Source organism: Setaria viridis, chromosome 7 (genome assembly GCF_005286985.2).
Source record: "Setaria viridis chromosome 7, Setaria_viridis_v4.0, whole genome shotgun sequence".
Classification (NCBI taxonomy): Eukaryota; Viridiplantae; Streptophyta; class Magnoliopsida; order Poales; family Poaceae; genus Setaria; species Setaria viridis.
In genome coordinates this window covers 16,167,510-16,193,740 of record NC_048269.2, presented here as the reverse complement: position 1 = coordinate 16,193,740, position 26,231 = coordinate 16,167,510, and the positions used below count along the sequence as shown (strand labels likewise).

Below are 26,231 nucleotides of genomic sequence, written 5' to 3'. Positions count from 1 at the left end.
TAGTTACTATTGGTTTTGGAAAGATAGAAGAAATCCATTTTAACTCGAGCTAGTTTCAGTTTTGACCATGCAACTTTAAAATCAGAGATTTTTAACCATCCAACTATCAAAATCATTCACATTTGACCATGTAACTGTTTTTATGGGTAATTTGTCTGACGTGGAGGACACGCGACAATGGAGCCCATGTCGTACACATACGATCGTGTGCGTTTAAAAGTTTCACGAGCTACAGGATCGGTGCGTGTACACTGTACAGTATCTCTGTGTTTAATCTCTTCAGCCGCGAGTCGTTGGCCACTTTCTCCCCAGATGGACCGGTGACGCACGCTGCTGCCAAATTTTCAATGCACGCCACCAAAAGAGGTTGCGAAGCTGACGCGGCACTGCCCAAAAAACATTGTCACAAAATATATTACATGGATGACGACAAGAAATAAAATAAAATATCTTTCACGACGCATTCTAATAGCCGACCTCGCCGTCCGGAGGGAAGCCGCCCTGTTGCAGCGCGAGTGCAGACCGAGGGGGACAGCCCAGCCACGAGCGCTCCCCCAAGATCCCGTGCCTCCGCGGCGGCACCGCGTCTCCCCACGATCCCATCCCCGCCCCGCGTCTCATCCTCCTCCGCGTCGTGAGATCTTCGCTGAGGTGGGAGAGTGAGGAGGGAGCGATCGCCATGGCGTTGAGGGCGTCTCCCGTGTCGCACGTGGCGGCGCCGATGCCGCCGTGCGGCGGGCGGGGAAGGAGGAGGGCGAGCGGGGCGGTGGTGACCATGGCGTCCACCATCAACAGGTGAGCCCGGACACCTGGATCCCTCGCCTCCTGTTGCTTTTCCTCGTCGTGATCTGGGTCGGGGCGAGGTGGGCGTGCTTAGTGGAATTGGTTCGGTTGTTGGGAGCCACCACCATCTTTGGGTCGGTGAGATTCGTGATCTGGGTTGGGTTGGGGAGGTAGAAGACAACTGTTGGCTGGTCCGGTGGATCGACTCGAATCGTTTGGCGAAAAGTTCGTCTCTGCGTTTGATTCGTGATCTGGGGTGCGCAGGGTTGCCACCTTGCGTTTTCCCCCCTCTCCACCACAGCCAGTGTTCTTGTCGAGATCCAGGGTTTCGGAATAATTCATGCCTGGGTTCTCGTCTTGATCTCCGTGGCGATCCTGCGTTCCTCCTCGTGATCTGGATGGGCAGTTGGTGATCCGTCTTCGATTTGGTGACCGGGGCCGCTTTTGCGGCTGTATGGGTACCATGCAGGAAGTAGTTGGCTGTTGACATCTCGACTTGTTCGAATCTGCTGATGGCGATAGAGTTTTCCTTAACTTGAAGAAACGATTGGCTTACATTCTTTCCGATGTTGCATTTAAATGAACAGCTGAAATTTGTCACTTTCTATTCCTTGATAACAAATCGTTGTTCTAGAGAATATGCGGTAGGAGAGTGTCAGCCTTTACTCCGATTAATTATAACTGTCCATGGGTTCGTTTGCCACATGATATTAGGATTTAGGACTAAGATAAGCGTCATCAAGAATGCTTCGGAAATGTATATGGTGAAATTGGGAAACTTCTGCATTAACAAAGTGCTATATAGTTTTAATATGAATTTTGCCGCATATTTGTTGTGCTTTACTTGGTCAAGCTATCCATCGAGGGTCACTTGGTAATTCTGGTAAAAAAATCCTGTAAGGATGTTTGCTTTACTTTATACGGAGTATGTTGCAATTCTGACATTAGCACTTAAACCCACCCCCATTTGATATGCCTATGTCTGGAAAATTCTGCCACAAATGATTGTAGTGTTAGATGCTTGCCCTGTTTAAGGCTAAATGGTAGATGTTTGATACAAACTGTCTAGATGAGAAGCCTTTCATTAACATATTGCAAGAAAGTTGTTTCAGTGTGCCACATGTTATTTATTAGTTGCTAAAGCGATTTTCTTAATTACTGTCAATTTTCTGCAAGAAACATGTGGAATTTTTTGGTAGATTGTTCTGTGAATTGTGCTAGAAACATGTGGAAATTTCCAGCCTAGAGATTTTATGGCAGATAGTTTGTTGTGAATTGAGCGCATTTTTTTGTTCGATTTTTTTATGTAGATCTCCTTGCCAACTATGTTCTTCTCTGCTGTGTAATATACCTTTCCCCTTGTTTTGTTTCTGATTATGTTATGTTGCTTTTTATAGGGTCAAAACTGTCAAAGAAGCCTATACTCCACCACGGGAGGTGCATCGCCAAGTTACCCATTCACTACCAGCCCAAAAGAAGGAAATTTTTGATTCACTTCAACCTTGGGCCAAGGATAACTTATTGAACCTCCTGAAGCCGGTTGAGAAGTCATGGCAGCCACAAGACTTCCTACCAGAGCCTTCTTCTGATGGGTTTTATGATGAAGTTAAAGAACTGAGGGAGCGGGCAAAGGAAATACCTGATGAGTATTTCGTTTGTTTAGTTGGTGACATGGTTACCGAGGAAGCATTACCTACCTATCAAACAATGCTCAACACCCTTGATGGAGTTCGAGATGAAACTGGTGCAAGTCCAACCACCTGGGCGGTTTGGACAAGGGCATGGACAGCTGAAGAGAACAGGCATGGTGATCTCCTTAATAAGTACATGTACCTTACTGGACGGGTTGACATGAAACAAATTGAGAAGACCATACAGTATCTGATTGGTTCTGGAATGGTAAGCACTGTTATATACCTTTCAAGAACATTGGTATATTTTTCCCCCTTCTTGATTTATAGCTCTCAATGAATCATGAAATCACCAACATCATTGAAAATATGGCTTGCATGTGAGAAATGGTTTCTAGCTTTAAGTTAATCATGTGACCGCAAATGTTAATGAGTATAACATGTTGGGTATATATAAAAACTGGGGGAAAATATCATGTGTGGTTGCAATTTTAGATAACTGGTTGAACATAAGCATGAGCATAACGTCTTCTTTTTATTTCTTATGCAGGATCCAGGAACTGAGAACAATCCCTACTTGGGTTTCCTTTACACGTCATTCCAAGAGAGAGCAACATTTATATCTCATGGCAATACAGCAAGGCATGCCAAGGAGTATGGTGATCTCAAGCTGGCTCAGATATGTGGCACAATAGCAGCTGATGAAAAGCGCCACGAGACAGCCTACACTAAGATAGTCGAGAAGCTCTTTGAGATCGATCCTGACTACACAGTGCTGGCGTTTGCGGACATGATGAGGAAGAAGATTACAATGCCTGCTCATCTCATGTACGATGGCAAGGACAAGGACTTGTTTGAGCACTTTGGTGCAGTGGCGCAGAGGCTGGGCGTCTACACCGCTAAAGACTATGCCGACATCCTTGAGTTCTTGGTTCAGAGGTGGAAAGTTGCGGATCTAACTGGGCTATCTGGAGAAGGGAGGAGGGCGCAGGACTTTGTCTGTACCTTGGCACCAAGAATCAGGAGGTTGGATGAGAGAGCTCAAGCAAGGGCGAAGCAGGCACCGGTTATTCCTTTCAGTTGGATTTATGACCGCAAGGTGCAACTTTAATTGAGAGCAGCAGGCAATGGGAGCACATCCTATATTTGAGTCCCGGGGTTCTCTATAAGAAAGCAGCCTTTAGGTTATCTAGCTGGGTAGAATTCAACTACTTATCGATCTCACTCGTGCAAAGTATGCTATCAGTTGTCTTGTAAGTTGCAAGTTTGGATCTGGTGAAAGACTTATGTTGGGTGCCTCTTCTGGCAGCCATGAACGGCACTTGCAACTAGGTAAACTCGTGTTGTATTGAATATGTGAACTGTGAGATTTACAGGACTTCTAAGTTCCAAAGTAATAATATGGAGATTGTATATGGACAAGCTTCATATGGTGCATGTTGAGAATCTAAGTACTTTGTGTTACTGGATTTCTCAATTAGTTTCAGCTTCTGATATCATCTTGACACTAAACCATGAATGTTTAATATGAAATATGACAACCTGGTAGGCCTACTAGTCGGTGCAAATTATGGGTGTACGATCGTCGCAAATAAAGTAGGCTGCGGTGCAACTAATTCCTTGGTAGTTAGGAACTGATTCTCAAAAGAACAGACTTTTTTTTAGTTCGCTAAATCCCTGGACCGTTTGGTAGAGCCGTTCGACAAAGATTCTTTTGTTTCTCTACAGAATCTAGTTAGTAAATGAAGCAAAAAAAAAAGAACGCAAATTATGAACCATGAATTTACGTATCAGATTTACCATGGCTCAAACTTGCAGAAACCTATCAACTAGCAAACAATCTCTTAAAAGGAAAATCACCCCCTAATGTGTCTTGACACGTGACACCCAACAATCAGCTCTAGATGTTATCCAATGAAATTAGTTTGTACAAAATGTGAAACTATGAACCACAAAGGTCAGCCGAGGTTGAAGATCCATCCCCAGAGCTAGACGGTTGCAAGATGTAACATGCGAGTGCAGGGTGTGATCCTAACCAGACCGCAGCTCTCGAATAAGAATCTCTTCAACGGCATCCACAAACCTTAGAAGATGTTGGCGAATGTGCAGATCCAATCCGTTGGCCAGTTCCTACCGCCCAAAAATCAAGATTAATCATCAGTAGTATGTTTTAATCAAAGAGAAACAAATGCACACAAAAGATTAAGCAAGCAAATGACGCATCATGCACGCCTCCATTAATGGACCCTCAACAGTAGAGCACATTCACGAAGTTAAAATAATGAAAGACATGCGCCTGAGTGCCTGATTGAATGCTGCTAAACAAACTTTAAATTTTAAACCTATATTTAGTAGTAATAAGGATGAACTACGTTGATCTGCTAGCTCATTCCAAAAGGATGTTTAATCCGGGTTCAGCTTCCAGCTTCTATGCTAAGGCCACCCTACCCAAAAGAACACTTTAGCTTCAAAGTTCATGTCTAAAATTCAGTCAAGTGAAAGCTATGAAGTTTGAGCACCACGAAGAAGTTAGAATGGGCCTTTTACCCCCCAAATCGCAACAGATTAAGAGGTCATTGTACAATGCTTAACATGTTTCCTTACTAGCACATGTTAATGTAGGTCCCCTGCAAATTATGCGAATAAAGTGATATTTTGGAAGGAATTTCTTCCAGTTCAAGGGTTTTCTAACACATTCTTCCATGTATATCACAGCCATGTGGACCGATTATAAGCAGTTCCAGACTAGAGGCAACTACTTTTTACCTTGGTCTTGGAAAGCAGACTTGAAGCCATATTTGTGGGATGGGTCCCTGAATTGCGGAGTGAAATTAACTTCAGACCATATGAACAAAGTGGCCAATCAGAAGATATCTTGATGGAGGCATCGATTCCACGATCCAAGTGAGCTACGATTGCCTCCTCTTTATCGAAGTACTCAAAAGAATGCCTGCAAGAACAAAATGCGGGGTTTCTCCAAAAATGTTAACCTGCATACTAAGAAACAGTTTGAGATCCATGCTAAAGAAAGACCACCTAAGGTCCATTTGAGCTTCAGTTTGTAAGTACCACAGAGGTCTTGCATCAACGTTGCCATGTAAAACATCACTTCACGGGGAGACTAGTTATAAAATCATTAATTGTCACGACTGCTAATTAATGATTAAGTTGTGGTAATTGTACAACAAAACTTAAATGTATTTATGTTCATTATAATCGCAAAGATGATTGATTTCAAGATATTTAGTAGGGACTAAAAGAATGACAAATACATACATGGAAAAGTTAGGTTTGTTCCATAGTCAATTGCTGTTTCGACAGTTGCCACTGTTTTTAAAATTGTTAGGGCAATACCACTGATTCTAAAACTTGTTCGGTCTATGCATTGGAGCCTTAATGCCATCTAGTCAAACTGTTTGACTGACCAACCTCAATAACTGTCATGGCCTTGATCTGGGAGCCGTGCAGAATGCAAGGGAATTGGGGATTACGAGGGGTAAACGGACGCTGAACCGGACACTTGAGATCGGGCACGCCGCCGAAGGCTGCGCCCAATCTCAAGGCCCGGAGGTAGATGAGGATCTCTCCTGATAATTCTTACTTGATTCCCTTTAATGGATACATCTCCTCTCTATATATGGAGAGGCAAACTTGACTGCTAAGTAAGATATCTAATTCTATCTCTAACTCTAACCCTAATGGAGGCTCAATAGGCTCGGTGTCGGCCCAGTCGAGCGCCCATGAAAATAACCTTTCATCTCTATACCCTTTCTATCTATCCCCCACCTTTATCTCATTTACAGCCAGAGCCCACATATCTCTCTTGACACACTTCTTCCTCACTCATGCCTTCTTTTTCCTTACTTTCTGTTCTCTCCTGAGCTTGGTGGCCGTCTTTCCTCCCCACCTTCATGCTTGATGGCTGCCAGCAACGCCCGTGCTTGGGCACCAAATTCAGCATAGCTCAGGGCACCTCTCAGGTCAGCATGGTCCCGATGCAGCTTGATGCTGATATCGCAACGCAAGAAGGGGGCTCCAGCTGCGGCTGAGCTCGCATACTTGGACTCTGCTATGGTTCCAGGTGGGCCAACTGCATGACTGGAGTGAACTGGGAAGAATTGCTTGGGCCTGATGCTTGACCAGATAAGGAGCAAGGTGAGGTTAATTTGGGCATTTTGAATGACCACGTCAACATGGCAGTCATGGTGTCTAACAGAATGAGACGGTGATGGAAGGAACCAAAAGAGTTCATGAGTCAATGGCATCACCCTAATGATTAGTGACGCAAGTCACAGCCAAACAATGGTAATAGGGAAGGGGTCTATGATACACAGTACAAGCTCAGATATCACGATTTCCTTGCAGTTAACAGCTTCAACAGTTATATAGTCACAAAGTCATAATAATTTATTGCCAATTTTAATAACAGTTAGATATATATACAAACTGCAAACTATTATTACAAAAATACAGCATATGGAAAATCATTTCACCTGGAATTATTAGCATCATTCACTAATGATCGTCTTAGAGCGTTGATTATAAAGCAGCGTTGGCATTGCTGAATAAGCCATCCCAAGGATGGAGAAGAAATGACCTCTCTACAACAGCAGATAAACAATTTAAGAACACATAATGGAAAAAAGAATACAGGGTAGTAGAAATGTAGATTAACACTGCACAATAACATTTTTCTGAATCAAAATTTAACAACATGAGAAGGAAACTAACATTGACTGAGCCTAAAATGAGTTCTATAGCATCAACAAGCAAGCTGATATGAGAAAAGGTTAAACTACATCATACCTGGAGGACTCAAGCTTCTCAATCAGTATGTCTATGCACACATCATCAGGAAAAATCTGAAATCCCAACATATAAACAAGATTTATGCATTCTTTAAATATATTTATCAAGATATGCATCTTTCAAATATACTTCAAAGGGAAAGATGATGTTCATAATAGTAATAAAACCAAAACACTGTATGTATCAGAAAACAAGTTTATTATAGGAAAAAGTCCAATTTACCACCCTCAAGTATAGCCTTAGTCCAAATAACCCCCTAAATAATAAAAAGGTTTACTTAACCCCTTGCTTTTGCTAAACCAGGTCAAAACACACCTTTATCAGATACTTAAAACCAGACTTGCTGATTTGGCGCGTTTGCAAACCGGATTTGCTGACGAGGATTGACGCGTCGTGGCCTACATGGCATAGGGATGTTTAATTCCAGAACGCCCACTGACCCCCTCCCCTCCCCTGTGTCGTGCCCCCTTCGATCGCCCGTCACTAGGTTAGGCCTGGCGACCATCTCTGTGCGTGTGTATGGTTTCTGCGCCAGCAGCAAGATTGAACAGGCATTGATCACGAAGGAGGCAAGTTAATCGGCAAGATTAAACATTCGATTGATCACAGAGGAGACAAGTTAATTGGCAAGAAGAAAGGCGACCATGTTTGTTTCTCTGGCTAATGTGCGGTTCGAATTTGGTGTTCGCTGTTACCTAGGGGGCTAGGTTTTAGATAAACAAATATTTGGAGTATGAAGCAGCTGCTTGTTCACGCTCCACTTGGTAGGGTTAAGTGCTGTGCGGTGGTGTTGGATCCCTTGCACCATGCAGTAGGCACCGACGAGGCATGACCAGGTGCCGCGCAGGGCGGGCCGCTGGGAGCACAGGTACTGCGCCGCAGGTGGCAGGAGGACAAGGCCAAGTGCCACATGTTGCGGGTTACTGGGAGCATGAGCGCTGCGCGGCAGGCGGCGGCGATGCTGTACCGGCGAAACGAGAGAGCAGAGACAAGGAAGGACACGGGCGAAACAAATGATTAGCAAGAGGGGGTGTTATGGACTTAAACATCCCTATGCCACATAGGCTGCTGACATGTCAACCATCATCAGCAAAACCGGTTTGCAAACACGCCAATTCAGCAAGTCTGGTTTAAAGTATCTGATAAAGGTGTGTTTTGACCTGGTTTAGCAAAAGCAAGGGATTAAGTAAACCTTTTTATTCTTTAGGGGGTCATTTAGACTAAGGCTATACTTGAGGGTATTAAATTCGACTTTTTCCTTTATTATAAGATCACCTTTACGTTCTTTGGTTCCATATTTCCTTCATCAACTTCTATCAGCAGCTCATGGTCTGAGACAAACGAATCAATAGCACAATCCAATTTTTGTCCATAAATTACACAGCCTGACATCAATGTAGGTGCCTTCAGGAACATCCTGAGACTGTTGTCTTTAAAGTCTAAGACCTTTGCTTCAAATGGCAATAACATAGATTTAAGTTGCCACATTTCATCAACACTGGATATAGAGAGGTAGAGATGCCAGAAAGATTCATCAATTCATAGCTCCGTAAACTTAAAACCCTAAAAGAATAGCTGCTGTGATTATGCACAACAGTACTAAAAATTTAACAAGGAAATTGACTAAATGGAAAGAAATGTAGACTTTCTGAGTAGTGGTAATCTCAAAATGTGAATATGTGATTATGAAGAAGACAGTAATCTTTAATACGGATGAGCTGAAAACAGATTGACCATGCAAAGACATACTTTAATGAATGGACATTGGACATTAACATGCAAGAGACTGAATAACTGATCATGAGTTTGTGAAGCAGAGAATGAATATGTGCACAACAGAAAACCCACGACGAGTTCATAAACTGACCCAGGCATGTGCATATGAGAATATTGTTGGAACTAGAAATTCCTACAAAAGATTTCAAATGCTGAAAGGTGGTGGGACTGATGGAGTGAAAATGAAGAAGACACCAGAAAACATTACATTAACTGGCTTTATCCCAATGCATTTGTTGATGATAGTGTTCCTAACATACATGCAACGTTGTTTAAGGACACAAGTGGAAAAGAAAAGCATTACAGAAGAAAAGATTTTCCAAAACAGAGAATAGCAAAGTTTCTTACACTGTAAAACAGAAGGAAATGTATACACAGTTTTAGCATCGCATAAATATTAGATAGAATCCAAGAAACTGAAAAAACAGATTATAGTATCCCTTTTCATGACAGTGAACATATGATGTTGAAGTTGTACCAGTCAAATCATATAATTCGCATCATGGTCAATACAAATGGATAAGAAACTCAATGGGCGCTGTCATTGTTAACATGGAATGGGTTAAACTACTTTAATTAGACCTTTAGTTCTTTATGTTCAGTATAAAAAAAAAGATAAAAAAAGTTCATTACCTTTGTAGACTTTGTAACATTTTAAGGTTCATCTTACTTTTTCCTATTTGCTGATCAAGTTCCAAAACCTACATAATGAATTGACTAAGTTCAATACTGTGAGGAAAGTGGAAACATAACACCATAAAAATACAAGCACACCTCATATATGCAATCCTTGTCAGCAATGCTTTGATTTCTACAAGAATCAGTTGAGCTTGAGTCTGACTGCCCTGGAGCAGGGCTTGCTTCAAAATGGTTGAAACCCTGCATCATGTGGGATGAAAGATTTTAAACATCTTCATTAAAACTAAAGCAATACTTGTAAAAAAAAAGTACCAAAGGTAGTACCAGACAATATGCATATTGAAGCTATAGAGTACTTCAGGTTAAATTAGTCGCACTCTGATTCGTTAAAAATAAATAATTGATTTAAGCCAACAAAGTAAAATAGATTTGCATCAAGCTCTTCTATATTTGACAACAACACTTGCATCAATTACAATGTCAAACTGTGAAACAAGAAGAGCAGAGCTAGAGAACAACCTTTGATTCAAGCTTTGACAACAAAGACTCCAAAACTTCACTATCAACATCCAGCCGAATCATATCTGAATAACAGAGATAGTATTGAATACAGATTCAGCAATCAGCATACTATAGGAATCTAGTAAGAATTCGAAGGAGTACAAGCAAGAAAAATATGGGATAAAAAAGTGACCATTGGTTGTTGTCTCTGCAGTGACACCAATTTCATCAGATACCTTCCTGTTCCCTTCGTCTGCCAAGGATACCTCCTTTCTCAACCGTTCTAGGTATGCATCTGTATGTGACACACGCCAAACAAATACTGTAACTCATTTGGAAGCAAAGGACCATATTCTCAATTGCACAATAACAAACAGATATTACAAGGAACAAATGAACGATTCATACATAAAAAACATCTGAAAACACAATAATCGAGAAAATACATTTACAAGCAACAGACTTGGAGCTTTTCTATTTGATACCTCCTTTCCCTACTCATATTCAAATCGATTAGGCAAAACTATGTCATGCCAATAGGCGCTTAACACTGTGAATTCACTTCACATGGAGAAAGCAACTTAGGAAAATAGATGACAACTGCTCAGATTGCTTTTGGCCTACAACCACCTGATGCTATAGCCCATTTGTTTGGAACTTGTCTGCGAAGAATAGACTCAACTTTACGACCTCAAATAAACTGCGTTATGTTGGGCAATACAGTTGAGTCGAGATGATACTGTTTTTGATAAAGGCAGGGTATAGTCATATATGCAGGTCGTATTCAGGGGGGGCACCAACCATGGATGGATGTCCTTTCTCCAAAAAAAAATCAAGGACGGATGTCTACAAACCGACTTTGCACTTAGTTATCTCCCTTCCTTTACAAATTCCAATGCTCGAACTTTGATGCTATTCGTTCTATAAAAAGAATAACAAGCAATTGAGCTCACCCAAATCATCAATTGAAATTGCGGTGGTGCTCGAATCCAGCACATCCATCCCTTCCTCAGCCACCTAACCCAGCTCACAGCAAAAGAAAAAAAAAACACGAAACAATCAGACCACCATAACGGGTAAACCAAAGGAAACGCTCGCATTTTGGCACCAGCCGACCCTGATGAGTGATGCGCTCACCTGGTAGGCGGAGTCCAAACCCAGCGCTACCTCCGCGTCGGCTACCTCCGCCTCCTCCTCCACTCCCCGCCGCCGCCGCTTCAGAGAGAGCTGCTCCACCCGGCTGAAACGAGCACGCGAACAAAAAGGGGGCAAATGTGAGGTCGGGGAACCAGACCAGATCCGCGGGGCGGAGGGACCGACCGAGCGGAGATGGGAGAGGAGGGTCGGGGGGCCGCACCTCCTGATCGCGGCCGCGTCGAGGGGCGCCTCCTCCGGGACCTGCGCCGGGGCTAGGGCTCCCGCCTCCGCCATGGCCGCCTCGGCTGCACCCGCTCTCTCTCTCCCTCTCCCTCTCCCGCCTAGAGAGAGAATTTGGTTTTCGAAAAGAAACGGGGGAGGGGGATGCGGAGAGAGAAGGAAACCGAGCACGTGAGATGAACGGCTGCGATTTGTCGGATCCTGTCATCCCAGTTGGCCGGACCCGTTTGCACTTAACGGGGCCCCGGTTGGGCTGGCCAACGCTGGGCCGGGCCGATAAGCACTAGCGCTAGACGCCAAGGCGCGCGCCGTGGTGCTCCCCCGCGCCACACCTCTTCCACCTCCTATATCTCCTGTTATATCCTCCTCCTCCGTACGGCCGTGGAAGCGTAGCCACGGCGGCGCAGGCGCGGCGCAAGGTATGGCTCCCGATTTCCCCTCCTCTCCCTCCCCTCCTCGGTTCTTGACCCCGCGCCGCTGGCAGCCTTCTTGCTCCACTCGACCACTCCCCTGTTCCAGTTGCGCGTGCATTTTCGCGGCTGCATAGCATTGTGTTCAATCATGCTTGAAAAACGCGAGTTCTAGCGCGCAGAGTCTTGGCACATCTCTTCGAGCCAGAGATTGCCAGGATTTTTGGCTGCGCGTAGTTGTTATGTCGATTGTTCTGCTCCATATGGTTTGATTTCTAACGACTGTTTTTTTTTGTCTGAATTTCCCTCTTGAATTGCAGAGATTCAGAGACATGATGTCGCGGCACTGCGCGAATCGCGTCTTTCCACCCGGAGGTTCCAACATCCTCCATGGTCCAAAATCTAGAGCTAGAGCAGCCACTGGGCGCCACAGCGCCGTCAGATTCAGGCGGTGCTGCGTGAGAGCTAACTTTTGGAGGAGTGATCACCTCCCTCTCAAGGTTACCCCGTCAGAGGTGATTCATAACTGCTCATTCCCTGGTGCCTTGGTGAATTTCCTCTTGTTATACTCCTAACCAGCATCAGGATTCTTGCGCGTGCCAACAGATTATTGAGGTGCTGCAAGCGTCAGATGTTTTCGGCAGCGTCAAGAAATGGAGCAGGTTGCAGCTTGTCACCATGACAGGGTTGGTGGCATGTGTAGTTCTGGTAGTCCCTTCTGCCGACGCGGTGGACGCTCTCAAGACATGCACTTGCCTGCTAAAGGAATGCAGGTGACTAGTCTTCATTATCTTAATTTGTTGCAGCACATTTCAAGCTAGCTAGACGTATTCACCTTTTTCCCCCTACTGTAAGTAGAGGCTCTTTTTGGTTTGTTTGATTGTCCAAATTTAGAGATTGGTATCTGCAACGTTCATATATTGTGAAAACAGTTTTGTAGAGTGCATCTTCCATATTGCACTCCACATTTTTATTCTATTTTGCCGGCACATCATCCGTCAGGTTTCTTCATTGAACTGCAATGAAAGCACAGATGTTCATCTTTCCATCCAGTGGTGTCTGAATTTAATTTCAGTATGTAGGTAGATGAGAACTTGGTTGCTACTTGAAGCTACGAGTTCCCCCGTTCACAAGATTGTCATCTTTTGGATGACAATAAACTTAGATCGCTTTATACGCGTTTCTTACCCAATCAAACATTCCTTTTCCAGAATAGAGCTGGCCAAATGCATTGCCAACCCTTCTTGTGCAGCGAACGTAGCATGCTTGAACACATGCAATAATCGACCTGACGAAACTGAATGCCAGGTTATTCCCAGAAACCTTGAGTCCACCCGAAGTCTGTCAGAAAAATAAGCTTTATATGCTTTGTTTTATCATCCCACAGATCAAGTGCGGAGACCTGTTCGAGAACAGCGTAGTTGATGAATTCAATGAATGTGCTGTTTCACGCAAGAAATGTGTCCCAAGAAAGTCTGATGTCGGCGAGTTCCCAGTCCCCGATCCATCTGCCCTTGTTAAGAACTTCAATATGGCAGATTTTAATGGCAAATGGTACATTTCAAGTGGACTGAACCCAACATTTGACACATTTGATTGCCAGCTTCATGAGTTCCATGTTGAGGGAGACAAACTAATCGCAAACATAACATGGAGAATCCGCACTCCCGACTCTGGTTTCTTCACCCGGTCGACTGTGCAGCGGTTTGTGCAGGACCCTTCACAACCCGGCATACTCTACAACCATGACAATGAGTTCCTGCACTATCAAGATGATTGGTAAAAACCTCTTCTCCAAAAAAAATCAGTATTGCTAATGTGTCATGCCTCAGATTTATCAACTTAATATTTTCTGATCTTTAGGTACATTATCTCATCCAAGGTTGAGAACAAGGATGATGACTACATATTTGTATACTACCGTGGTAGAAATGACGCATGGGATGGTTATGGTGGTTCTGTTTTGTACACAAGAAGTAAAACTGTCCCTGAAACAATAATACCTGAGCTGGAAAAGGCTGCGAAAAGTGTAGGTCGGGACTTCTCAACGTTCATCAGGACTGACAACACCTGTGGTCCTGAGCCTCCTCTTGTGGAGAGAATCGAGAAGACTGTGGAGGAAGGAGAGAAAACCATCATCAAGGAGGTGAAGGAAATTGAGGGAGAGATTGAGGAGGAGGTCGAGGAACTGGAGAAGGAGGAGGTGACACTGTTTCAGAAGCTGGCAGAAGGTCTCATCGAGGTGAAACAGGACCTGATGAACTTCTTGCAAGGGCTGAGCAAGGAAGAGATGGAGCTGTTGGATCAGATGAACATGGAAGCAACTGAAGTGGAGAAAGTCTTCAGCCGTTCACTGCCCCTGAGGAAACTAAGGTAGCTCTAGCAGCAAGGACTTGGAGAAAACAGGCCTTCAAGTAGTGATCAAAGTAAATTCTATTTGCCGCAGAAGTACAGAGTAACAGATTGTTGAACAGACAGCAAACATTTTGGAATTTCTTTTCCCCCCTTATTTTGTGCTCGCAACATGTTCCCAGATTATCCCAACTTGTAAAGTATCAGAGATTATGTAATTTTTCTTGCCATATAATAAACAAGTATATATTTATGATACTTTTCCTAATATATTTGGGACTACAGCTTACAATCTCTTGTGTAAGAATTGTTTGATGATGTAGTTTCATTTGCTATTTTGTCTCAATTTAGGCTCTTTCGTTATGTGAAATCAAATGTTCGATTGATCACTTTAATTTACATATTTTACATATCTACTAATGCAATAGGGAACCTCCACTCCTATTTTAACTAAAAAAATATAGTTACATATATCCTAATTTCATGGATTATTTTTTTAAAAAAAAAGAGGTCCTCTCAAAAATTGATTATACTCAAATAGCTCTTCCAGAAACTCCAAGCTAGAAAAATGGTAGTAAAAGAACAACAAGAAAGCACTCTAGCTGATATCCATATAACCAGTCTGGAATTTCCAGAGGCGAGAAACTTTTTATTATCCGCAAGGAAATACCTCGCTTCATACTTTACAAATCTAAATGGTATCATATATATATGCTCCTTGCACGCGAAGAGCTTAAATGGAACAACTCAATTACAGATACATAATCACACCAGCAATAGCAAACATGACAACTAGCACAGGAAGGAAGAGTCTGCAAGAATAGTGATCTTATAATCACAGGAGCAGCATAGGAAGTTGTCCAGAACTCTTGGAGATCCTATCCTCATTTTCTCAAAGTATGCAGCAAAAACATTTCTGGAGGAAAAAAAGAGACAAATATCAGTCAATAGAATATCCTTGTGTCACATGGATAGTTACAGGAGTTTTAAGTAGGTTGCTCGCGTTTAATTTTCCATCATTATTTATCTGAATAAATTCAAGGGACATTCACTCATCTGAATGATCTAAAGGCATCGCAGTTCAATATTCTAGACTAAAACAAGGCTATGATTATTACTCTTGACAGGGTAGTAAGAAGAGTATATCCCAAGTATTTGAGTGTTGACCATGAATCAAAACAAACAAAGACAATTAGCACACCATGCAGCTTACGTGTCTATGTAAAATATCTTAATACAACTTACCATATAAGAATTTGGAAAGTGACACTTCCACTGGAGTTGCCAGTATATTATGTGCAGAATGCAGATAATGAAGTGTGATTTCCAGAAAATAATATGCTCTCAAATCTCAAGGTTACCACTAACTAGCTAGTGTACAGCATACCTGTTGCGCCTTATTCTCCTCTGCACGGGAAGTGGATGGTTGCCTAGCAGAAGTGTTAGGTGATAACCTATCGTCCCTCACCCTGTTGAAGATACCAGTGTACTTTTCACCTGATGCTGCATTTGCATCATCCCATTCACCAAATGGTGGTACCGCCACTTCCTCTTCAGGCTGGATTGACAGACGGGAAAGCAAAGAGTACATTACTCTAAAGGCATTTCGAGCCCACATTCATAGGAAACCTGTTGAAAATGATCATAGGTATTATTACCTCATAGCTTCGGTCACTCGGCTTCATCCTGCTCCTTCCAGGGGTATGCTGGCCGTACCCTTCTGAAGATGCCCTCCTTTCTGGAGTCTGCATTCCAGTCGACCTGTGCTTCGGCTTTGATTGGTTGCTTGGCTGCATTGGTGAAGCAGATCCAGCAGCTGTTCTGTAGGGGCTTCTTGGTGCACCAGCATTGCCCCCTTGTTCTCGCTGAGGATTTGTATGTCTTCGTGGAGCAGACTCACGGTGAGTAGGGTGGTCGGAGTGTCGTTGGTGATCAGTTTCAGGTCTGGGTCGATGTGTTGGATTCCTTGGACCTTGGTTTTGAGGATCGGTTTTGTAGGCCGTTGGGTGCAAAGGTGACTTACGAGGAGGTTCAGGGTTCCGTCTTGGATCATTTTGTTGAGCAGGAATTCCTGTTTTCTTGTTCTTACGTGCATCTTTGGTGTTTCCAGTGGTTTCCCAGTCCCTAAATGGAGGAATTTCAGATTGCTGTACAAAGCAGATCAATTGGTTGCTTCAGTCAACATTCTGGAGTACTAGCATCATTTTCTGCTGCTAGGATAGTTATCATTTCGTGGGACAAGAATTAGCAAAGACAAAAAAAGGTTCCCAAACATCCCAAACGACTTTACAGTTAGGACTCAGAGAGAATATCATTTCTGAAAAAAAAAAAGTAGGACTGAAACCCACTAAATACTGGAATGTAGCATGTGATACATGCTGACATGACGTGATTAACCTGGATCAAGTGCATTCAAATCTAGAATTGCATTATTTGCAGTTCGCTTGTTTCGACTAGGATTTATATGTTCCTTTTCTCTTGCATTCCAAGGTGGCAAGGTGAGATTACCAAACCAGTTAAGTGCACTGCTCATTCATCAGTAGTTATAGGTAGTATGCTTCCCTGTGTCTTCCAGACAGAATATTTAAAATTTAACTATAGGTAAAAGTAACACACCCAACTGCGAAATGTCTAAAAATCCTCCAAACTGAATAAGTCAAGGCAGAACAAAAGTATCATTCTAAACTAGTTCTTTCCTAACCAGTCAATTAGCCATCACAAGATAGACCAATTCCAAATGCCTTAAAGTTGAATCGAAATGTACCACGTTGTACCAATATATCAAGGAACATGATAAGTATGCAAAATCAGAAACCGTTTACTCACCGCCATCGGTCAATTTGGATCTGCGATGCGGAATTGAGCACCTCCTGTGCAAAGAAAATTCTAGAACTCACACCTTTCTTTACCAAATTCTTGGAGGAACAGGCCACAGTCCTCCAAAGGAAAGCACAGAAGTGTCACTTTTTTCACAGAGAAGTACTGACTGGACTCCTTTCCCCAAAATGAGTTACCATAGTGCTCCTTTCATCTCAACCAACTCAACAGGAATCACCAGAAATGAAGACCAGATTCTCCCAAAAAAGAAATATAACAGGACTCCAAGTTTAAGCCTTTTTGTACCACGGATAATCTAAAGATACCCCCAATCACCCAAATTCTTGAAGACGAGGACGGAGGATTGAAGGAAGCTCTGCCCTTCCACCGAAATTCACCAAATCCTCCCAAGAAACACTGCAGGTGGCAAATTTGACGCCCCCAACTCTTCAGAGAAGCACAAAAATCACCACGAGGGATGGTATCCAACCACTCGAACTGAACAAGCACCCAACCACCAATCCTGCCTCCACCCCAATTAAATAAAAAAAATCAAATTGTCTCGTCGACAACACAGAGCGGAAGAAGCCGCCCAAGGAAAAGTCAAAGTTGGATTCTTTGACGCTATATAGGAACAATCCGAATGCCCAAGAAAATGGATCGAAGGCGACTTCCTTCACAGGAATCTCTCACGAGAAAACACAAAATCCTCTCAAAGAAACTCAAATTTCTCAAGGAAAACGCTCAAATCCCCCCGCGGAAGAACCCAGATCGCCAAGAAAAAAAAACTCAAAGGCGGATTCTTTCTTCTGACTTGGCAGGTTCAGAAGCTTCGTGTTTGTCCACGCGCGCGCGGGAGGGAGGGAGAAGGAGCGCGGAATTCAGTGTAAGGAGGGAGGAGAGGCTGTTGGGGGGAGAGAAGAAAAGGAGGAGAAGGAAGCGAGGAAGAAGACAAAGACGTTGACGAGGGAGGGAGCGCCGTTGCTTGTCAGTTCGAAGCCTTCAAAGCTCCTTCTCTTTTGTTTTTTTGTTTCTTTATTTTCGGATAAAATTTGGTACGGATATTTTTTTTGTTATCCACGTTGGATAGTGAACATGCCTATGCGTTGCTACGGGTGGAGGTTAATATCGGATGATGTAATTGTACTATAAAATTATAACTTGTGTAGATATAATTAGATAAAACAAAATAAAAAATTACATAATCTCAATCTCGTATCACGCTTTTAAATTTTGAAAATAAACATATCTTTAGAAATATCTTTTAATATTAATATGATGAGTTATACGGAGGCTTCTGCATGACGATGGAATTCTTACTCAGAGTGTTTCATGGCATAGCACGACGTGCTTTTTCACGGTTTCTCTTTACATGTTTTGCCGTACTTTTTCACGGTTTCTCTTTACATGTTTTTCTCGTATGTCATGTAAGTTTGCATACAGTAGCCTCTTACGATCACGTATCGCCAACTGCTGCTCGGGTTTTAAATTTGCATAACGTGCCCTAGCATTTGCACGCCTTGCTTCAATTTGCTCATATGTGCATTGTAGTTTTTCTTACACAAATTATCCCGACCCTACGTAGCCATAATGTTCTACGCCAATAACTTTCTTTTGCCGACGAGCTTCATGCAGATAGTTATGCATAATGATTCCTTTCTCGTTGCCTCTAGCGGCTAATCACCGGATGTCGTGGACCTATTGCCATCACTAATATTATCGGCATTTAAAGAAATACAATATACATTTAGACACTTAGTTATATAGTATCATATGGGATGAATATTTATAGACAATATTTGATCAATATTACCTTTGACAGTTGTTCTGCTTAGCACTTTCAATGGAGTGCTATCCTCACATCATTTTAAAAAAAAATCCTTCTGCAAGAAATACAGCTAGTAATTGGTCAATATTACCGTTAACAAAATGCTATGTTAAGTAACAAAATAGTATGTTAAATTGAATATCATGACAAAATGTTGTCTAGAAATTGGCGAGTAGGAAAGGTTCAAAACCACACGACCACATATCTAATTGATCTTTGACGCTTCGTGTACAGGTAAAAAAAATATTCTTCCTCACTTGGAGCTCACAGTAAATTTTTATCCTCCCGTCACCACCCACCTTATCCGAACCAAATCGTATATGGGAGAGAGACCGAGAGGCCCCGAGTGGAGAGCGCCGCGCCACCACTGGCGATTGCTCCTGCCATCGTGCTCCTCTAGATTCGTTGCAAACGGATCGAGGACAGAGTCCCCGTGGGCAGGAGGTCAACGCACACGAGCAGAAGCAGGCATCCTACAATTGCTGCTCATCCTCGACTTCGGTATCCTTCGTCGTCCACGCTGCTGCTCGTAGCAGGTGGCGGCTCCTCCCTTCCTCTCCCTCCTTGCAATCCAAAGGCGGCTTTGCCCTGCTCTTCCTTCCCTCAAATCCGGAGGTGTGCGATCCTTCTCGAGATTGCTTGAATCTTTTTATTGGCATTTGTACTGTAGGATAATAAGAGGTAGATGCGGCGATCGTAGCTGAGTCCGCCTCGAAGTCCCATAGTTTCTGTCTCCAAGGAGAGGATTTGGCTATGTCAAGTGGGTCCAAGGAGATTACGATGTACCAGAAGATTAGGCAGAAGCTTTACTTGCTTTATAATATTATATATATTATATAATTATATATATATAAAGAATTGAATAGTAAAGTACATGTCGCTGTATGATTGGATAGGCATAGCTCCAAAATGCTCTTTTCAGTAAAAAGGGAAAAGAGAAAGAGCAAAAGAAATACAATGAGTGAGTGTTAGAGTAAAATTTCTTAAGTGCCATTTGGATAAGAGTAAATTGGACCCACCATATAACAACTTGTATGGTTGCAAGTTGCAAATGATGCAACGGGATGCATGAAAATGCAGTCATATGTATCCATCGAGCGTATTTTTCTACGGCTACGTGTATTATGCCCTTTCCCATTATATATGTAATGCTTGTCGTGTCAAAAATAAAATATGGCAATAAATTTTTTAAAATACTACATTAAATTTGTTGCTGCTTGGACAAGTTTACCAGATTAATTTAAAAAAGAGTATCAAGCACATTAATTTTGCATACAGGTGACATCTTGCTTCCTGCACTTAGGAATGCTAATTTTGTATTTTTAAACCTTCCGCACTTCAAAATTGATATTTGTGGCCTAAATTACATTACATATGGCTTCCACTGTGGCAAAATACGTTCAGTAGCGCACATTTGACAAGTATGTAGTTGACAAGTTTCTACGCATTTTACAACTTGTTGGACCAAAATAATACAACTATACATGTTTTGTATGGTGGGTGCAATTTACTCTTTGGATAACTCCAATTCCAGCTTGCCCAAAAACAATATCCTTCCGGTGCTATTGAATTACATAATCTCTACAATACCATTTTTTTTAAAAATGACATGAGAGCTACCTGTTGTATTGATTAGAAGAAAAGCCCGAACATGCTCCAAACCTTACATACCACAGCAGGCCTAGAGAAAAACGGTAAGGGGCGCACCCAAAGTGACGCAACATCCTGGATTCTTTCTACAATGCCATTTCCAGTGGCATATGAATAATGCCACTAGAAATATCGTTGAAAGGGATAAAATTCTTTTAACTAGAGATGGCATCAAATAGGTATCAGTTTTATCAGCGATAATTTAGGATTAGATACCGCCAATTCCTCCCCAACTCCTACAAAAACAGAATAAAAAAAGAGAGAATTAGACGTGGAATATTTTTTCACGTAAATTAGAGACACATTTCTTCGTAATGTACTCTCGTGTATTGAAGTTAGGCATGATGCTTTTTTTCATTTTTTAGAACACAACATAAATATACATTTCGTGTTCATAATTTACCTTTTTGTGATTGATTGGACCGATGAGTTTCGTATGCCACTGATTTACTCATTTAGGGTGACATAAGGATGGTGACCATTGCATGACATCTTTTCTGGGTTAAATTTTCGTTTTATTGCAAGATATTAGTTGTCTGTCCAGATCAAGGAAGTCTTGGACACCTTGGATCGGAGAACATATAAAAATTCCAACGTCTCATGAGCTGTTGGAAAAACATGTCGTGAAAATTTACAGTGCTTTCACACCAGCAGCCGGCAACAACGAGGTACGAGTACAAGGTACATACAAGTCAAAACCACGCATGCTGAGGAAAAAAGCTGCAGGAATCAGTGGCCATCAGAAGATGACCTTGATCGAGATCCATCCTGCAACGAACACATCCTGCAAGGCACTCTCTAGAAAAACTTTAAAGAAATTGTGATGCTAGTTCTTAAGATGAAGATGAACACATCGCTTACCACTAAAAAAATTAATTAACCAAAAATACGAGCACCTTTGTGAAGTTCAGGTAGGCATGTGTTCCACTACAAGAAACCGACCCTAGTGATATAAGCTTAGTTTGCTAATGATTTTTGTTTGATCGTACCTGTACAAAGCTACTTTATCTCTCAAATGTTATTATAATTGTTTAAGTTGATTGCAATGCTATGATAGGTGATATGGATGAAGGACACTTTAAGGGCTCTAGGATGTTTGCAGAGCTCTTTCTTTGGAAGGCTCAACTGTGTATGGAGTTGGATATCTTCTAATAAGATACTCCCTTCATTTTAAATTATAGGTTATTTTAAGTTTATCTCAATACAAACTTTTTAACTTTAATTTACTAGATATTTATAGAAAAATACATAAATATTTAGAATATCAAGCTAGTTTCACTACTCAATAGGTAAACCATGAAATATATTTTATTATATATTTATTTGATGTTGTAGTTGTTCATATATTTTTCTATATAAAATTAGATAAGCTTAGCTTAGGATAAAAATAAAACGTCTTATAATTTGGAACGGAGAATATATATGAGATACAATCAAACCATTATTGCCGGCTACTATATTGGTTAAGGCTTCTAGATGGACTCCGGTCATCAGCTAGCCACTTGCTCCTGATTTTAATTCATCAATTCATCAACTAGTAGTCAGTTCAGTTGTCCAGACCTTGACAACAATTAGCGAATATATAACCCAATCCTTAGGTGAGATATTTTGGGTGAGCCACAAATTCAAAATAAACATTAGCTTCTTTAAGGAATTTATTTTGAAGGTGAGAGAAGAAGGAAAAAAATTGTTAGCTCAAAAATGTATGCAAAACTCAAGGGCCTCTCTGAATGCATATATGCAAAATTTAAGAGAAACACTGACAGGGATGTGAATACTCCCTCTAGTCCTTTTAAGACCGACGCTTCAAGAATGTCAAATCTTTGATCATCAACTACTCTTTGTAGATCAATCATTAATAACTTTGTGTACAGTGAGATGAGTAGATTTGTCTCGAAATGTAGTTTCATAATCATTTAATTTTACAACAGTTGTCAATGTATTAAAGTTGGAACTATAGGGCCAAACTTGCATTTAAAAGATTCGATGTCCAAGTTGCCATTTTTTTGGACAGGGAGTTGACTAGAGGATTGTACAACGCTAAACAAATAGAAAAAGGACATAAGAAATTAAAACAATAAAATACTTACCAAGAAGGAACTCTATTGTTCTTTACAAATGTGATTGGATGGAGTATAAGCAGAGCATTCTAAACTACTACACTAGTAACAAGGTTATAAATGAGAATTCAAGTGTGCTCCTAAATCCGAATGTCTGATTATAGGTGAAGTACACACCTCTTGTCGTTCTTTTTTGTCGAGACACTATATTAAAACAATATATATATATATATAATTCAATTTTGATTGGATGGACTGATCGATTACTTGTGCCGGCGCTAAGTTAAGTAATCATCTAAGGGTGACAGAAGCCTAAATGAGCGTTGCATGCTGACGATGAGCTGCCGAGATTACCTGTGCCGCGTCATCCAGGAACCCTGCCGTCTTTGTCTGGGTTAATTTTTGCAAGATAACATTATTAATTGTGCCCAGATTGACCAAGTCTCCCGGACCTTGGAATAACATAACGAGGGGACCCGAGTAAAAATCTTGCATTGGCGTCTCGAGATCTGTTAAAACCAATGTACGAAATAGCGGGTTATAACGAGGCTATAGCGGTTAGTTGCCGCTACAACAGTGTTGTATTAATTAGCGGGCTATAGTGGCACTATAATGAACTATAACGGTTGAGCACAGCTCTACGCTAAATCCCATAACCCGCTACCTCATACATTGGTTAAAACAACCGTTTTATGTCCCTATACGGTAGCCGGCATCAAGGGGCTACGAGAGAGTACAAGTTAAAACCACGTATGCCGTGGAAGAAAACACCAGGAATCAGTGGCCATCAGAAAGATGACAACCTCCTCGAGCTCCATCTTCCAAGGACAATATATCCAGTAGTAGTTCTTCCAGTCCTGACGTCAAAGATCCAAAAAGTTGAATGTTAAACAAGCAAAGCAGGCATGTAATTAAGCATTTTAAGAGTTGATAGCTGTGTTTAGCTTGCGTGGCAGCCAATTTGGATGAAAAAAAGTATTTAGATGCTTTATTCAATAATAACTTGATCGCCATGATGATTCTGTTGGAAAAATGATCTATAGATAGGCCCATTTAGTGGAATCCCAAAGGAACAGGACCATTTAATGGAATCCCAAAGTAAGAGTGTATGTCATTTAATAGTCACATAGTGCTAGTTTGAATTGGTGCAATCAACTTGAATAGGAGCGCACACTCACCTCTCTGAATACGTAACTGAAGCAAAAAATGGAACTTGAGTTACACAACGCACATGCGTATTCGTGTTCTTATCGCTTAGCCAACCGCGTGGCTTGTGACGCAGCGAGCAGCCAAGTTGGTGTAACCTTTTTGCCGTTTGCGTGTAATCTTTTGACAATAGTCATTAGAGGTGATAAGCACACAATCAATACCTTGATCCTGAGTTAACTAGGCAGTTATTACTGTCAATTAGTGGGGCAATTTTATAGTAGGAATAGTCACCAGAGGGCTACCATCTCCTCTATAATAAGTCCTGAAGATGTCTAGGAAACACATGCGAGAAACCCACGAACTCCTTCTTCTCTTCCTTTTTCCACCTGGTGATTTTTGTGTTGTGATACTGAGCTACTGAATCTCGCCGGCTCTTCTCCTTGGCATGCACCGAGGAGGAGGGTGAGCGGTATCTCCAAGCCGTTGCCGTTGGGAAGCACAAGGAACGGCAATAAGGTTTTTGGGCAGCGCAATTACACGATCGCTCAAATCGATCGACATCGTTCTGCGCTGCCACCTCTTTGATCTGCACTGCACCGTGTAACCTTGCAATGAGCCTTCACGAGGACGGAGTGCTAATCTGTAAGTCTATAGATTGGTTTCTTACCATTGCAGGTTACACAATTTTCAAAGTGGTTACATGTTACATGATGTTTTATATGATTACGTCTGCTTTGCTCATGTTGCTTTTACACACCATTTATATGAGTATATTGTGGGTTACGTCTGTTTGTTTGTAACTAGAATTAGGTTATATAACAGTAGCACTAGGTTACACATAATATGTTTCATATTTATATCGGTAGATTTAAACACATATTTCCGACAGATTCAGGTTTGAATGGTCTTATACATCACGCTTCTCCAGGCTATAAAGTCGCTGTTTGAGAAGATTTAGGTATTATACGGAGGCCTGGTCGAAGTCAACTCGTGCAGGGAAGCAGCCCTGCCTAACCCGAGCCCACTTGTGCTTAATGAGTTAATCAGGGTTCCTCTTCCCTCAGTCTCTAATAAACGCTTTTTTGGAAGATTTGAGGGGATATTTGAGTGATTTTATTGAAGCATTATCATTATGTTTTCTAAAGAGAGGCGAAAGTTTTGCCAAAGCAAATGCTGTACACCATCACCGGTATTTACATCTATTGTGATTGTAACATACAGACAGAAGTATTAACCTGTACAACATTTGAAAGTCATTTTTTTTTCAAGAATAACTTTTCTTCCTACCTAATTCATGTTGTCAAGTCACTAGGAGACTAAAATCTGTATTTCATATGCTGCTTTGGTAGGTCAAACTGACCATGGCACTGCATTGGTCTGTTAAACCTGCTGTAATTTTGCTTTACATCAGAGCTGCATGTCTGCAACCATGCCCCAATTTTTTCACCACTTTGAATTATTAGAAAGTCCAAGAATTGGTCCTTTTGCTGTCACACTCACAGTGGACCCAAACACAAATGCTTTTTTGGTACTGAGATCCATCTTGTCTTCCTACCGCAATCAAAATCTTCAAGGGAACCAAGGGATGGGGAAAACAATGATATGTTTGTCCTGCATGGATTATGATAGGGCCATTTAAATATTGGTACCAGTTTCTTTAAGAGAAAAGTTTTGGATTATGTAACTTCACACTATACAGTATCCACCTTCCGAATCTGAGACAAATGTATTTCTTTTCTTAAAATATCTGAATACGATCATCAGGATGAAATCCATGGATTAATTTTCTAAGCAATGTCCGAATGCCTGCTCATTGTGAAGACAACGAAGGCGATTACAAGGATTAGGTAGGGAAAGGATGCTTTGAGTGGTTCAAGTACGCCACTCCAATACTGGACTGATTTGATAAGCATGTACAGTAGTGCACGAGACATGATGAACTGGTCTAACACCGCTTTATTTTTTATATTACCATCTATTATTATTATACTACCAAACGCGAATAAGCTGATGCAGAGGCTATACTAGGATCTGTTGGCTGAGAAGTAAGAACCTACAAGATATATAAGGTACAAATTTTAAAGATTTATCCTTCACCTAAAATACAAGAATAAACAGATTTGCCAATCAGTTATGACAGAGTCATGCAAACTAAAAGCAGGATACTAATACAAAAACAAGTTGTTACAGCTAAATAGTGGAATTTGAACCAACATGTTCGAAGTTTGCTCCAAATTTGACCAACCTTTACAGTTCCAGGTTTTTAACCAACATTTCTTTTCCAATTTGACTAGTCATCAGGATCTTGAGAGAAGTCTATAATACGTGCTGGGTTGCATTAATCGAGTTGTACTTCATTCTTTGGTGAAATCTTGTGTAACCAGATTAAAGGAAGTAGAGATATTTGGTCAAAGCTTTTTTTTTGTAATGGCAAATGCTATGAAGTCTA

General features: G+C 41.5%; 4 protein-coding genes and 1 long non-coding RNA gene across 5 annotated transcripts; 3 read left to right on the top strand and 2 right to left on the bottom strand.

Moving 5' to 3' along the window:
• Window positions 1–491: 491 nt before the first annotated feature.
• Window positions 492–3,829, top strand: LOC117863447 (stearoyl-[acyl-carrier-protein] 9-desaturase 5, chloroplastic). Its single transcript, XM_034747147.2, has 3 exons — window positions 492–795; window positions 2,181–2,682; window positions 2,965–3,829. The coding sequence occupies exons 1-3, from the start codon at window positions 680–682 to the stop codon at window positions 3,523–3,525; spliced, it is 1,179 nt and encodes a 392-aa protein (XP_034603038.1). The 5' UTR covers window positions 492–679; the 3' UTR covers window positions 3,526–3,829.
• A 344-nt stretch (window positions 3,830–4,173) lies between these two features.
• On the bottom strand, window positions 4,174–11,661 carry LOC117863446 (uncharacterized). The gene is made up of 12 exons (XM_034747145.2): window positions 11,497–11,661; window positions 11,277–11,379; window positions 11,093–11,156; window positions 10,333–10,434; window positions 10,158–10,222; window positions 9,774–9,878; window positions 9,633–9,700; window positions 8,499–8,721; window positions 7,221–7,276; window positions 6,908–7,015; window positions 5,181–5,364; window positions 4,174–4,544 (listed from the first exon to the last, which is right to left on the bottom strand). The coding sequence occupies exons 1-12, from the start codon at window positions 11,568–11,570 to the stop codon at window positions 4,446–4,448; spliced, it is 1,251 nt and encodes a 416-aa protein (XP_034603036.1). The 5' UTR covers window positions 11,571–11,661; the 3' UTR covers window positions 4,174–4,445.
• Window positions 11,662–11,802: 141 nt separating this feature from the next.
• LOC117863445 (violaxanthin de-epoxidase, chloroplastic) lies at window positions 11,803–14,570 on the top strand. Its single transcript, XM_034747144.2, has 6 exons — window positions 11,803–11,935; window positions 12,247–12,441; window positions 12,533–12,699; window positions 13,138–13,234; window positions 13,314–13,705; window positions 13,790–14,570. Exons 2-6 carry the CDS (start codon window positions 12,259–12,261, stop codon window positions 14,301–14,303), a joined length of 1,353 nt encoding a protein of 450 aa, XP_034603035.1. The 5' UTR covers window positions 11,803–11,935; window positions 12,247–12,258; the 3' UTR covers window positions 14,304–14,570.
• Window positions 14,571–14,884: 314 nt separating this feature from the next.
• Window positions 14,885–18,076, bottom strand: LOC117863448 (uncharacterized). The gene is made up of 4 exons (XM_034747148.2): window positions 17,105–18,076; window positions 15,937–16,425; window positions 15,666–15,836; window positions 14,885–15,194 (listed from the first exon to the last, which is right to left on the bottom strand). The coding sequence occupies exons 1-4, from the start codon at window positions 17,108–17,110 to the stop codon at window positions 15,171–15,173; spliced, it is 690 nt and encodes a 229-aa protein (XP_034603039.1). The 5' UTR covers window positions 17,111–18,076; the 3' UTR covers window positions 14,885–15,170.
• Window positions 18,077–18,983: 907 nt separating this feature from the next.
• On the top strand, window positions 18,984–19,793 carry LOC117863449 (uncharacterized). The gene is made up of 2 exons (XR_004642224.2): window positions 18,984–19,459; window positions 19,594–19,793. It is a non-coding gene; the product is annotated as an uncharacterized lncRNA (long non-coding RNA).
• The last annotated feature ends 6,438 nt before the right edge of the window (window positions 19,794–26,231 follow it).